We start from the raw sequence: 14,379 nt of genomic DNA, 5'->3' as shown, positions 1-14,379 counted from the left end.
CCTGCCCCTGGGGGCTCAGGACTACAATTCCCAGAAGCCCCTGCTCTGGGCTGGCAGCCCCCGGCCAGATCCGGCTGGCCTGTAATCTGATTACCATCCCTCTCCTCTTGAAAGGTCACTTCAGAGCTCCTTGAAGGACAGCAACAGGGGGATCTCCGAGTGGCTCAGCTTGGGGGGGGGGGCGGCAGTGGCCCTGCCTCAGGCAACCTTTATACCACCCCCTGGAACCCAGGGTCTCGGTCCCCTTCTCTCAGACACCCAGCGTCCTCTGCTAAGCTACACCTCTCCTGTTCGGGGCACCCTGACCCTCGGCTCCTGGCCCGTGTTGTCCCAATATATGACCTCCCCACCTGAGTGCAGACCCCCGCGCCCCTACGTTCCCATAGAGCCACTATGGGAACATGACCAGAAGTCTCTGGGCAAGTGTCCAAAAGAGAAACCAAAGTGCTTTGACGGAGGCTGGGGCTCCTCGCACCTGTCCCACTGACAGCCTTCCTTGGCTTCTTTTTTTTTTTTTTAATAGTTTATTTATTTTTGAGACAGAGACAGAGCATGAGCAGGGGAGGGGCAGAGAGAGAGAGGGAGACACAGAATCTGAAACAGGCTCCAGGCTCTGAGCTGCCAGCACATAACCCGATGCGGGGCTCAAACCCACGAACCGCAAGATCATGACCTGAGCTGAAGTCGGACACTTAACCGACTGAGCCACTCAGGTGCCCCATTCCTTGGCTTCTTCAAGGAGTCCTGACTGAGGCTGAAATCTGCCCTCCCAACTACTCCCCCCCCCCCCCCCCCCCCCCCCCCCCCCCCCCCCCCCCCCCCCCCCGCTGCCTCGTCCATCCATAACCCAGGAAAAGGGCCCAGATCAGGGCAACCTCAGCCAAAGTCACCGCCCAACGGCTCCAGTCAAACCGCAGGCTTCTCAAGGCCACACTGCCTGCTGCATCTTGTTTCCAACTCTGTGAAAGGCAGAGACGGGCACCGAAGACCCCAGTGGGCGAGGCCTGGAGGAAGCGGGTCAGCACAGGGCTGTGAAGGAGCCAGGCTGGGCCTGGCCTGGCCCGTGTGGAGCTCGGCTCAGCTCTCCCTGCCCCTCTCCCCTCTCCTCCCCTTGCCCCCAAAATAGCTCCCAGAGCTACCGGGCCAAGACCCTCCCATCGCAGTGGGAGGCGGGGCAAGCTCCCCAGAGCCAGGCTTTAAAACCCCAGGCAGCTGGGGATCTCCACTCCCTGGCTGGAGGCACTGCTGAGGCAGCCCCGTCCACCCCTCAGTCCTGCCCGCCCTCCTGCAGCCATGTCCCGGCCCCTGACAGACCAGGAGAAGAGGAAGCAAATCAGCGTGCGTGGCCTGGCCGGCGTGGAGAATGTAACCGAGCTAAAGAAGAACTTCAACCGGCACCTGCATTTCACGCTTGTAAAAGACCGCAATGTGGCCACCCCGAGAGACTACTACTTCGCGCTGGCCCACACCGTTCGCGACCACCTGGTGGGCCGCTGGATCCGCACCCAGCAGCACTACTACGAGAAGGACCCCAAGGTGCCGCTTGGGGCACCCTGGGTGGGAGATGGGCTGGGGGCGCCAGCAGGGGGCCGGGAGATCCCCACTAAGGGGCAGCCCTTATAGGGTCCTAGCTTTTTTGCAGCAGGTTCCTGAGGTTGGAGGATCAGGAATGATCAGGGCGCCATTGCCAAGTGCAACGAGTGCTGGGCAGTGAAACCTGGGGTTGGTTGGCTCGGGTCAGGCGGGGCGGGGGTAAAGCCCTAGCACTCACTCAGAGAGTGGAGGGGCTTCCGGTGGTCAGGAAGACCCCCTGCGGCCCAGGTTGGACCTGAAATGGAAGGGTGGGTCATTACATGTGAGTGCGGTGTGCCTATGCGTGTGCGTGGCCGTGCTGGGGCAGCTGGGCTAGTGGTAGCGGGATCAAGTGTCTGTTGGGGTCATGGTAAATGTCAGCAACCTGATACTCCTGGGCAAGGGAGGAGGAGGGGCGGGCGAGTGGGGCAGGGAGGGGGCCCAGGAAACCAGGAGACCCTGCATCTTGGATTCTGCTGCCTCTCTGTCCCCTTCTTGGGGCTGAGGCTTGAGGACCAAGGAGAACTGGGCACGGCAAGGACAGAAGGGGGCCGACTCTAGCCATGAGTCAGTGTGTGACCTTGAGTAAATGACAGGTTTCTCTGCCCCTTGGCCTTCCCGCCTTGGGGACCATGTGGAGGTGCTTCTCTGCGTCCTGATTCCCCGATGGGCCGTTGGGAGGCTTGTGAGCGACGGAAGAGACTCTCACCTACCCTCAGCACCTCAGTCCCTGAGGTAGATATGGCAGCGCCATTTTCTGGATAAGGAAACTGAGGCTAAGAGAACAAAAGTGATGTGTCCAAAGTCAGAAGAAATGCTGGACCAGAGCCCTCCGGATAGGTCCTGAAGCCTGTGGTGGGGAGAAAAGTAAACGGGGACAGGGCTGGCACGGGCCGGGTCCCAGAGTGGGACAGGAGGTGTGAGAGGCCCCAGCTAGACACTGGTGGGCTGTCCTGACCCCTGCCCCATCCATCTATCTCCCCCCCCCCGGGCAGAGGATCTACTACCTATCTCTGGAGTTCTACATGGGACGGACGCTACAGAACACCATGGTGAACCTGGCCTTGGAGAACGCCTGTGACGAGGCCACCTACCAGGTGCGCAGGGGGACGGGAGCGGGATGAGCCTGAGGAATCGGGGGGATTCACCTGCTGGCCCTTGGCCTTGACCACTGCCACACCCTCCCCCCCTCCAGCTGGGCCTGGACATGGAGGAGCTGGAGGAGATTGAGGAGGACGCAGGGCTGGGCAACGGGGGCCTGGGTCGGCTGGCCGGTGAGTGGATAGGGTGGCAGGGGTGGGGTGGGCAGAAGGGTTCCTTTGGGCCGGGTGCCTGATACCTGCCTCCCTGCGACCCCCTAGCATGTTTTCTGGACTCCATGGCAACGCTGGGCCTGGCTGCCTATGGCTACGGGATCCGCTATGAGTTTGGGATTTTTAACCAGAAGATCTGCGGGGGCTGGCAGGTGAGCAGCCTCGGGCCGTGGCCCTGTGGGGCCCCAGGCACGATGGAGCAGACCCCCATTTGGTCATCCGTCTCCGGACAGATCCAGAACCCGCCTCGGCCTTGAGATAAGGCCTCCTCGTCCCTCCCCCTGGCCCCAAAGCCTGATGGTCGCTGCTGGAGCCGGGGGTCCACACCCGTGGAGTCTCACAGACTCCCATGTCCCACAGGATAGGCCGCCAGACCAGGGGAGCCCACCCCAGGGCCCTTAATTTACATGCTGTGGAGGGCCCAGTAGGGCCACTGCCCCCTGCCCTACCCGCTACCTCCTGTGGTGTGAGCCTGCGTCTGACTCCGCCTTCTTTTCTCCCCTGCCCGGCCTTGACCTCAGATGGAGGAGGCCGATGACTGGCTTCGCTACGGAAACCCCTGGGAGAAGGCCCGACCCGAGTTCATGCTGCCTGTGCACTTCTATGGCCGAGTGGAGCACACTAGCCAGGGTGCCAAGTGGGTGGACACACAGGTAAGGGGGAAGCCAGGGAGTGGGAGGAGCCTCCAGTGAGAGCGAAGCTGGGAGGGGAGAGGCTCTGGAAGAAAACAGGGAGATGCAGGGAAAGAGCCTGGAGACCACGGGGATCCAGTGCTATTTACAACGAAGGACACTGAGGCTCAGAGAGGTTAAGTGATTTCCTCGTGGTCACACAGCTCAGGTCAGGAGAGGCTGAAGATGGGGTCACAGCGGAGCGGGGCCGAGCACAGAGCCCAGGGGGAGGAGAGAGAGGTGGCCGCGCTCCACCAGTGCCCTTCCCCTGACCTGGCTCCTTGCCACCCACAACGCTCATCCAAGAATAATCGTGATGACTTGACTCCCCGGCGGCACTTTTTTAAACTGAGGGCTTGCCGGGAAGCAGAGCAACGGCCCAGAGAGGGGGACAAGGAGAGTATTACAACCCTGAGAGAGGAACTGACTTGTCCAAGGTCACACAACAAGTGAGAGGGAGCCTGAAGCCAGACCAGGTGTCTGAACCCCTATCAGTCAGCTCTCTCGCTGTGGCTGCAAGTCATAGGCCTCCAGATGGCTACACAGAAAGCTCTCGGCTTTCGGAATTTGTTGGGCTGTCATTTATGATAAGGTTCGGCAGGGGCTCTGGCTGCCCACTAGCTCTGTGCTCTCGGGCCGGTCCCTTCCCTCTCAGAGCTGCACCTGCCACTCTTTTCCGGTCAGGAGCTATGTTACTTAGCGTTGGGGAGAGAGGACATCGGGCCTTGGAGAAGTGCATGTGCCCCCAGCCCCGTGCTATTACTGCCATTTGCTAATTGTGGGAGGTGGGGCCGGCATGAGTTACCGCTAACTAGCCCTGTGGTCAACCAGGCATATGCCCTGTGGATGGACTTGACATCTGTGTCCCCTTCAGCTGGGCACCGGGGCCCCCCAGCCCTCTGATGAGTCCAGAGTGTCTTCTAGATTGTGCTCAAGCCAGGTGGCCCACTCACCCCCATTGCCATAGGGTGGCTCCCCACAGAGCCCCCCCTTGGGCTCTGGGCTCATCACCATCTCCTGTAATCCTGGCAGGCAGCCAATCAAGGCTGGGTGGGGGGCATGGGGAGATCCTGGGGGGGCCCTCTCTCTACGGATGAAGGCCAGAGAGGTTGAGAGGTTTGCTCACGGTTGCCCAGAGAGGGCAGTAGTTGGGGGGTTGACAGAGCGTAGGGACGAAGGCAGGAGTTGCTGCTGTCGGGGGGGCCCCCACCCCGAGTCACTCGGCAGAGACCCGGCTCCTGCCACCATGCCTGACACCCCTGCAGATGGTGCTGGCCATGCCTTACGACACTCCTGTGCCTGGCTACCGCAACAACATCGTCAACACCATGCGCCTGTGGTCGGCCAAGGCCCCCAATGACTTCAACCTCAAGGATTGTGAGTTCGGCCTCCCCCCCACCTGCACCCCTGCCCGCCCCCGCCTGCACTCAGCCTGGGCCTGACACTGTCCCTGCTTTCACCCCTCAGTCAATGTCGGTGGCTACATCCAGGCTGTGCTGGACCGAAACCTGGCAGAGAACATCTCTCGCGTCCTATACCCCAATGACAACGTAAGTCACCTCCCGGGCTGGGGGCAGGAAACCCGGGAGCTTGGGAGGGGGCAGAAAACAGGGAGGGACAGCCTCTGGCACCCTAGTCACACCCAGGCCATTCCTTTTTTTTTTTTTTTTTTAAGTTTATTTATTTATCAGTCATCTCTATACCCAACGCAGGGCTCGAACTCACAACACAGATTGAGGGTCACATGCCTTCTAACTGAGTCAGGCAGGCGTCCTGCACTCGGGACATGTTGTTGGCTCCTATGTATCCTGTTCCCCCCCGCCCCCAAGTACTTTTAGTTCTTTAAGAGGTCACCCAAGTCCCGGGCGCAGCGAGTTGGGGCAGGGCACTTTGGAGGACCCATTCCCTGGCAATGGTGACTATACTCCGGGTCCTCGTGTGTCCCCGTCCTCACAACATCCCCTCCAATACTTGGTGGGTGAAAGACCCCTGGGTCCTGGAGGTGGGGGCTATTTGGGGCTCCAGGGTCTTGGAGGCGGCCAGGAGACCCCTGCCCACACTGCAGCACCGTTAGAGCCCCTCCCTGCCGCCCCCCCCTGCACCCACCCCCCCACCTTGACTCAGCACCGCCTTGAATCGTTCGTTCTCAGTTCTTTGAGGGGAAGGAGCTGCGGCTGAAGCAGGAGTACTTTGTAGTGGCTGCCACCCTCCAGGACATCATCCGCCGCTTCAAGTCCTCCAAGTTCGGCTGCCGTGACCCCGTGCGCACGAGCTTCGACGCCTTTCCGGATAAGGTGCCAGGTCCCAGGGAGGGCCCCTCTCTACACCTCCTGTGATGCATGCCATCGTCTCTCCCCTCTGGCCTCAGCCTGCTCCCTCATTTTATAGATGAGGAGGTAGGGGCTGGGGTGTGTGTGAGGGTGACCTGTTCAGGATCCTCAACCACCGGGCACGTAGCCGCCTCCTCCTGCCCCCAGCTGCCCCTGTGAGGCCCCCTGCACCCAACTCCACTCTAGAACCACATGGAGGGGGCTCTCAAGGGGCACAGGACAGTAACCATAGTCTTGGTTTGGATCCCAGCCTGACTCCCAACCCCCTCCCCACAGGTGGCCATCCAGCTAAATGACACTCACCCCTCCTTGGCCATCCCTGAGCTCATGAGGATACTGGTGGATCTGGAGCGGCTGGACTGGGACAAGGTGGGCTCCGGGACCCCTCCAGCCCTGCCTGAGCCTCTCTGTCTCAGGGTTCCCTTTCCCAGTCTGGGAAGCAGACATACGTGAGTGCAGGGGCGCCTGGGGGACTCAGTCGGTTGAGCGTCCGACTTCGGCTCAGGTCATGATCTCACGGTTCGTGGGTTCGAGCCCCGCTTCGGGCTCTGTGCTGACAGCTAGCTCAGAGCCTGGAGCTGCTTCTGATTCTGTGTCTCCCTCTTTCTCTGCCCCTCCCCTGCTCACGCTGTCTCTTTCTCAGAAATAAATTTAAAAAATTAAAAAAACAAAGAATTTTTAAACAATAAAACAATAATAAAAATATAAAAGAAATATGTGAGCGCAGCCCACACAAAGCAGACAGCAGCGTGAGACCCAGAGGACGAGTGTCCTAGAACTGTCCCTCAGTGACAGGAATCAGGCTCCTGGCCATACTCTGTGTGTGTGTGTGTGTGTGTGTGTGTGTGTGTGTGTGTGTGTATGTGTGTGTGTGTGTGTAGAGCTGACCCACTCATCCTGTCCATCAGGCCTGGGACGTGACGGTCAGGACCTGCGCCTACACCAACCACACGGTACTGCCCGAGGCCCTGGAGCGCTGGCCGGTGCATCTGATAGAGACGCTGCTGCCCCGACACCTGCAGATCATCTATGAGATCAACCAGCGCTTCCTTAACGTGAGTGGAGGAGGCCCGGGCTGGAGGGCGCGGGGCTGTGGGCAGAGCGCTGAGGGTACGGGGCGGGGACCAGGGTCCTGAGTCTGCATCTGGGCTCCCCCTGCACAGCGGGTGGCAGCCGCATTCCCAGGGGACATGGACCGGCTGCGGCGCATGTCGCTTGTGGAGGAGGGCGCAGTGAAGCGCATCAACATGGCCCACCTGTGCATCGCCGGGTCGCACGCTGTCAACGGCGTGGCCCGCATCCACTCTGAGATCCTCAAGAAGACCATGTGAGATGCTCCCCCTCCCCAGACCCCGCCCCCTGCTGGCCCACCCCCCACCCCCCGCCTGACCCTAGCTGGCCCTTCCCACAGGTAGCTTGGCTTTTATGAGCATCGTGGCCCTGATGTCCAGTTCAGTCCTGTCCCCAGATGGTGCTCTCTCACAGCCACCCCCCTCAGCCCCAGGGCCCTCTGGGCAAGAAACCGGGGTAGGGCCTCCGAGAGGAGACTTTCACCCCACAGGGATGGGTAGTGACCCCCCAACCCCATCCTGCAGCTTCAAGGACTTCTACGAGCTGGAGCCGCATAAATTCCAAAATAAGACCAATGGCATCACCCCTCGTCGCTGGCTAGTTCTGTGTAACCCTGGGCTGGCAGAGATCATTGCTGAGGTGAGAGGTCACTGTGTGGCCAGTAGGGGTGAACACGGGTCACTGCAGGGCTCAGCTGCGTATGGACACGAAGGGGGCCCAGTGGAGGGCTGGGATCCATCCATCCCCTAGCTTTGTGTGTGCCTGGAGGTGGAGGACCGATTTCTTGTCTGCATGAGGATGCCCTGTGGGCTAATGGAGGCCTGGCTGTGGAGGTCAGCCTTGGGGAGGGTCATAGCAGGTCACATCTGAAGTAAGGCCGACAGGAGCAGAGATTGTGAGCAGGACCTCAAGATCACTGTCAGAGGAAAAGGCCAGGAGAAAGGCCTGCTGGGGCCCCATGAGATCAGCCATCAGAGCTTCCCTTCCAGAGGGAAGATGGATGTGCACACACCATGCCCCGGTGGGGGTGGGGGAAGGGCTGGAGGAGGAGGGGGTCTGCAGGGGATGAGGGCTGGCTAACCCTGGAGAGGGACCCCTTGGTGAGGGAAGACAGAGGAGGGGTGTAGGTCTGACTGAGAACCCCCTCCCCATAGCGCATCGGAGAGGACTACATCTCGGACCTGGACCAGCTGCGCAAACTGCTCTCGTACGTGGATGATGAAGCCTTTATCCGGGATGTGGCCAAAGTGAAGCAGGTACGGAATGGGGCAGCCTGGAACACTCATGCCAGGGCGGGAGGGAGTATTCTAGAGGTGGCAGACACCTGGCCCGTGGAGCCCGTCTCTCCTGAAACCTCATGTCTGGTGGAAGGTGCCTTGAGTCCAAGGTGAGAAGGCATCCTCTGAGCCCACTGGAAGTGTGCTGGCATCGATTGGCAATGTCTGCTCTGGTGCAGCTAAAGGTGGCAGGCAAGCCTTCTGGCCTCTCCCCTTCTGGGAAAGAAAGGACCCTTGTAGGATTTCCTGCAGCTGAGGCCTGTTGGTGAGCTCTTCCCCCTCCCTGTCTTCAGGAAAACAAGTTAAAGTTCGCCGCGTACCTGGAGAAGGAGTACAAAGTCCATATCAACCCCAACTCGCTCTTCGACGTCCAGGTGAAGCGAATCCATGAATATAAACGCCAGCTCCTCAACTGTCTCCATGTCATCACCCTGTACAACCGTGAGTGGCAGGGGTTCACGCCGCCTCTTGCTGCCCCCTCTCTGCGCACCTCCTGGGTATCCCGTGCTTCCTAATCAGTGTCTCCCTTGGCCTTGGGACGACTCTTGGGACATGGAATTATTTCCATTTCATAGACAGGCAAACTGAGGCTCAGAGAGGGGAAAGTGACAGAGCTGAGGTCACATAGCAAGCGGTTGCCCAAATCAGGTCTGCTATCTCAGGCCATGGCTGGGTGGGTGCTGTCAGGAGGGCAAACCTGGCCCCCTGATCTTTGTTTCTTCACAGGCATCAAACAGGACCCCAATAAGTTTGTTGTGCCCCGAACTGTGATGATTGGAGGGAAGGTGAGTAGCCAGGCCTCAGACCGCGGCTCTGATCCTTTGACAGCCAGGTTGAGGTCACCCTGGCTGGGTTGCAGGATAGGGGTGGGGGGCCAGGCCGTGGAGCTGACCCCAGACCGTGCTCCCATAGGCTGCCCCTGGATACCACATGGCTAAGATGATAATCAAACTCATCACTGCCATCGGGGATGTGGTTAACCACGACCCAGTGGTAGGAGACCGCCTCCGTGTGATCTTCCTGGAGAACTACCGCGTCTCGCTGGCCGAGAAAGGTGGGGTGCCACCAGAGGGAGGCTCTGATTAGTTCAATCCCAGGAAAGAGGTATTGGTCACCTGTTCCTGGGGTACTTGGATTTGGAAGAAGAATCTGGAGAGGACAGTGCTCAAATCATGAGAATGTCTCTGCCCCCATCAATGGTGGAATGTCAGGGTGAAATTATAGGGAAGGTTTGCGCTTCAAATGATGCATGCAGTGGGGCGGGGGTGGGGACAGAGTCCAGGTGAGACCTCAGATGTTCAACAATCACCAGGTGGTGGGGTGGGGTGGGATGGGGTGGGCTAGCAGTGAGAGGGAGATTCATTTGGTGACTGTGGGAGGGTTGGGGTGGAGGGGGCTCTGAATCTGGCTATACCTAGGGGAGTCCCCAGCTGGGGCAGGAACTTTCCTGGAGCTAAACTTGTCCCCTGCTGCCGCCCCACAGTGATCCCAGCTGCTGACCTCTCCGAGCAGATATCCACAGCAGGCACTGAGGCCTCAGGCACTGGCAACATGAAGTTCATGCTCAATGGGGCTCTGACCATTGGCACCATGGACGGGGCCAACGTGGAGATGGCGGAAGAGGCGGGAGAAGAGAACTTCTTCATCTTTGGCATGCGGGTGGAGGACGTGGAGAAGCTTGACCAGAGAGGGTATGGGGGTCAAGGGCTCCAGAGTTCACAGTCCACGGGCAGAAGGCACCGAGGAGGTGTGGCTACTGGAGGGTAGGGCTTGGGAGCAAGGGGCAAACCCGGAAAGGCTGATCCAGGCCGCACAAGGTCATGGTTATGGCCATTAGGATTCTGGAGAGCTGTTGAGGTAACTTGTAACAAATAAGGTTAATGGCACGGGAAAAGAAAGAAGGAACACAAACCTGAAGGAAAGGGTGAAGAAAATTATGTCAACCGCAGGATATGCTATTCTTTCTGGAGTTTCTGGAAGTGAAATTAAATTTTTAGCTCCCTGGCAGGCATGGCAAAAGGGGAAATATGAGTACAGTAAATGCAGCTGTGCTTGTGGTCAGAAATGCAGTTCTTCAAAGTAGGTATTTGTCTGGCATTAGATTTCTTAAAATTAAAATATATTTTTTTCTTATACAAGCAATATAAGCAATGCTCCTTAGTTGGAAAAACATGAAACCACAAAGAATAAAATAGCAGTTATTCATAATTTCATCACCTGCTTTTATTTTTTTAATGTTGATTTTATTTATTTGGAGAGAAAGAGCGAGCGAGCAGGGAAGGGGCAGAGACAGAGGGAGAGATAATCTCAAGCAGGCTCCGCACTGTCAGTGCAGAGCCCATCACGGGACTTTGAATTCACGAACTGTGAGATTATGACCTGAGTCCGGTGCCTGGGTGGCTCAGTCGGTTAAGCGTCCGACTTCAGCTCAGGTCATGATCTCATGGTTTGTGGGTCTGAGCCCCGCGTTGGGCTCTGTGCCGACCACCAGCTCAGAGTCTGGAGCCTGTTTCAGATTCTGTGTCTCCCTCTCTCTCTGACCCTCCCCTGCTCACGTTGTCTCTCTCTCAGAAATAAATAAAACATTAAAAAAAAAAAAGAGAGATCATGACCTGAGCCAAAAATGAAGAGGCAGATGCTTAACTGACTGAGCCACCCACGTGCCCCTCCTCACCCATTTTTAAAGCCATGGTCTTTTCCCTTTTTTTAAAAAAATTATTTTTTAATGTTTGTTTATTTTTGAGACTGAGACAGAGTACGAGTGGGGGTTGGGCAGAGAGAGAGGGAGACACGAGCAGGCTCCAGGCTCTGAGCTAGCTGTCAGCACAGAGCCAGACGTGGGCCGGGAGATCGTGACCTGAGCTGAAGTTGGACGCTCAACCGACTGAGTCCCCCAGGCGCCCCGCCATAGTCCTTTCTCTTTTTTTTTTTATTTTTTATTTATTTATTTATTTAAAAAAAATTTTTTTTTTAATGTTTTATTTATTTCTAGGAGAGAGAGAGAGACAGCGTGAGCAGGGGAGGGTCAGAGAGAGAGGGAGTCACAGACTGAAACAGGCTTCAGGCTCTGAGCTGGCAGTCAGCACAGAGCCCGACGCGGGGCTCAAACCCACGAACCGTGAGATCATGACCTAAGCGAAAGTCGGACGCTTAACCGACTAGGCCACCCAGGCGCCCCATAGTCCTTTCTCTATGTGTACTGATGCGTGTGTGTATATGTAAGTTTTTAAAAGTTGGGAATAACATGTGTACAATTTTGAATGTCTTAAGACTGGTGAGGCAATTTCCATGTTTTTAAATAGTCTTTAAACAATTTAAAGTGTTTGTATAGGTTTCCATCATATGGACATGCTGTAACTTATTTATCCAGTTCCATACCGTTGGAATTAAGGTTGATTTCTGCTATTTGTTAGTGTAAATATCACTGTGATCACCGTCCTTTTACATCTCGGCCTGCCTCTTTATTTCCTGAAGATAATTATTAGAAGGAGATATTTCTTTTCTTCTTTTTTTAAATTTTTTTTAATGTTTTATTTATTTCTGAGAGAGAGAGAGAGAGAGACAGCATGAGCAGGGGAGGGTCAGAGAGAGGGAGACAGAGAATCTGAAACAGGCTCCAGGCTCTGAGCTGGCTGTCAGCACAGAGCCTGACGTGGGGCTCAAACCCACGAACTGTGAGATCATGACCTGAGCCGAAGTCGGACGCTTAACCGACTGAGCCACCCAGGCGCCCCAGAAGGAGATATTTCTGAGTCAACAAAGTATGAGACCTTCTCCTTCTCCTCTTCCTCCTCCTTCTTCAAGTATGAGTTCTTAAGGCTTTTGATGCCTATTGCCAAATTGCTTTCCAGAAAGTTGGTAGCAGTTCACACTCCCACCAACTGCTTCTGAGAGCTGGCATTAAACATTGAGAGGAAGTTTCTCCCGTTGGGCTTGCCTAGGAAGTGCAGGCTTTATCCTTTGGATGAGAGGGAGATAGGACATGTCTTGAGCAAGATCCAACCTGTTCAGAAGCAGGCTCCAGACGGACGATTGTGGTTGCAAGGTGGGGAGGCTGGACTGCAGGGGTCAAAGCGCAGGTGGGGGCCCGGTGTGGAGGCCGACACCGGAAGGCGAGGAGAGGGGCCTGTGGCGCCAGCGCTGGGGATGGGGACGTGGGATATTGTTGAAGAGTCGGCCTTGGGGGGGCAAGGCGAAAGAGACTGGCCTCGGGGAGGGTTCTGACCCCGGGGGCTGAGGCGTGAGGCGTGGTGGCACTGCCTCAGAAAGTGGCGCACAGGAAGAAAGCTGGCGCCAGGCCCGCGGTGGGCTCGGTTGGACGGTCCCAGTGTAAGGTCGGTCCCGAGGACATGACTGGTGGTTCCTCCTGGGGCCTGAAGGCAGATGGACTTGGGAGAGTGAGTGAGAAAAGCCATTCAGGAAGGACACACACTGGTTAGGAGAGGTGGTAGCATTCGGGAGGGGAAAAGAGCACTTGGTTTGGGGCCTTCGGCTCAGACACGTACCCGTTTGCCGTCTCCAGGCCTTAACTGCCCAAGAGGGATGAAAAGCCCAGCAGAGAAGGGAGAGGGCCTCCAGAGGGGGGGGGCAGCAGCTCCAGGCAGGGCAGCAGCAGGCTGGGGCCTGCATTCTGACCCTGGGGCTTAGGACTTCTGGGATTTTCTCTGGAGGAGGAGCCAGGAACTCCTGGCCACAGTGCTGACCACGCTTCCCCCACAGCTACAACGCCCAGGAGTACTATGACCGAATTCCGGAGCTTCGGCACGTCATTGAGCAGCTGAGCAGTGGTTTCTTCTCCCCCAAACAGCCAGACCTGTTCAAGGACATTGTCAACATGCTCATGCACCACGACCGGTGAGCTGATTGGCCAGGGAGCCGTGCAGGTGGGGCTGCTGGGCTGAACTGGGCTCAGGGGCCGGGTGTGCGGGGGGGCCTGAGCAGGGGTCCTGGGCAGCTGGGGCCAGGCTCTTCTGGAAGCAGCTTCACTCTCCCGGGCCCTAATCTCATGGCCCTTGATCTCATGGAGCTTCCCGCCTCTCTGTTCCCCTCCAGGTTTAAGGTCTTTGCAGATTATGAAGACTACATTAAGTGCCAGGAGAAAGTCAGTGCCTTGTACAAGGTGAGGGGCCCCAGGCCAGGGGTCGGCAAGACTTTGGTGGCCCTGGCTGGGATGTGGTGGAAGGTGGGGACTCCATCGGCAGAATGAACCCAGGGCTCTCTTTTGGCTTGTAGAATTCAAGAGAGTGGACCCGGATGGTGATCCGGAACATAGCCACATCAGGCAAGTTCTCCAGTGACCGAACTATTGCCCAGTACGCCCGGGAGATCTGGGGCGTAGATCCTTCTCGCAAGCGCCTTCCAGCCCCTGATGAGACCATCTGAGCCTCCAGACCAGACCCCAAACTGGCCACCGAGTTTGTTTGCAACCCTTTTGGCCAGCCCCAGGTCCTCACCCAGAGGGGGAGGATACTGGAGTTCGATCTCAGCCTTTTCCTGGAATCTCCCACTTGTCCCTAGTCTCAAGGTCCCAGTGTCCAGTGTGACTAAGGACACTGCCCCCATCCTGTCCTCAGGACTAAGGCTTCCTGCCCCCTCCTATTTATGGGTCTGACCAACTGCACCCACTCCTCAATAAACTGATTCTCCTTGGGAGCCTCCTTACTCTGTCTGTTGGGAAATATTTTTAGCTCAGGGCAGGCACAAAGGCAGCTGCGCAGTCACCGCGATGTACCCCCCCACCCGGCAGGTGCGTCCCCTCCGAAGGAGGGGGCAGCCCCTGGGGGCGGGGCCCGAGACTCTCCAGCCTCCTTTCAGGCGTCACCCTCCACGCCTCTCTTCCCAGTGCTGTGTCCATACTAGGTCAGCGGCCTGCCGGGCTGGCCGGGGGCGGGGCGTCCTCCTGGGTGGGGCCACAAGGGCTGGGAGCTGGGACTCGGGCAGAGGCCTCCCGGACTACCGAGGGTCCACGCCGTCCCGGGTTGGACTTGGGAGGGGGAGGAGCCTGTGGGTGGTTGGCGCCTTCTTGGCCCCGCCCCTAGCCCCGCCCCACTGCGGCGTTTAAGGGTCTCTGAGCAGGTGGCTACGCTTGGTCTAAAGTCGGGGGAGTTAGGGCGGGGGATACTCACAGACGGTCTAGACTAAGCCT

The 14,379-nt window shown here is 57.7% G+C and overlaps 1 protein-coding gene across 1 annotated transcript; it reads left to right on the top strand.

Moving 5' to 3' along the window:
* Positions 1-1,293: 1,293 nt before the first annotated feature.
* PYGM (glycogen phosphorylase, muscle associated) lies at positions 1,294-13,895 on the top strand. Its single transcript, XM_039244893.1, has 20 exons — positions 1,294-1,536; positions 2,568-2,669; positions 2,768-2,846; positions 2,934-3,037; positions 3,407-3,538; positions 4,822-4,933; positions 5,024-5,106; positions 5,707-5,850; positions 6,163-6,255; positions 6,795-6,941; positions 7,050-7,213; positions 7,482-7,596; positions 8,112-8,213; positions 8,528-8,675; positions 8,961-9,019; positions 9,147-9,288; positions 9,718-9,925; positions 12,954-13,088; positions 13,287-13,353; positions 13,467-13,895. Exons 1-20 carry the CDS (start codon positions 1,294-1,296, stop codon positions 13,614-13,616), a joined length of 2,529 nt encoding a protein of 842 aa, XP_039100824.1. The 3' UTR covers positions 13,617-13,895.
* The last annotated feature ends 484 nt before the right edge of the window (positions 13,896-14,379 follow it).

The sequence above is a fragment of the Hyaena hyaena genome, unplaced genomic scaffold (genome assembly GCF_003009895.1).
Source record: "Hyaena hyaena isolate Hyena2069 unplaced genomic scaffold, ASM300989v1 scaffold_248, whole genome shotgun sequence".
NCBI lineage: Eukaryota > Metazoa > Chordata > Mammalia > Carnivora > Hyaenidae > Hyaena > Hyaena hyaena.
This window is presented reverse-complemented; position numbering and strand designations above follow the sequence as displayed.

Coding starts and splice junctions, on each gene's coding strand:
- PYGM (XM_039244893.1), top strand. CDS start 1,294: ATGTCCCGGCCCCTGACAGACCAGGAGAAGAGGAAGCAAATCAGCGTG. Junction 7,597..8,111: donor TGGCAGAGATCATTGCTGAG/GTGAGAGGTCAC, acceptor CCCTCCCCATAG/CGCATCGGAGAGGACTACAT. Junction 13,354..13,466: donor AAGTCAGTGCCTTGTACAAG/GTGAGGGGCCCC, acceptor TTTGGCTTGTAG/AATTCAAGAGAGTGGACCCG.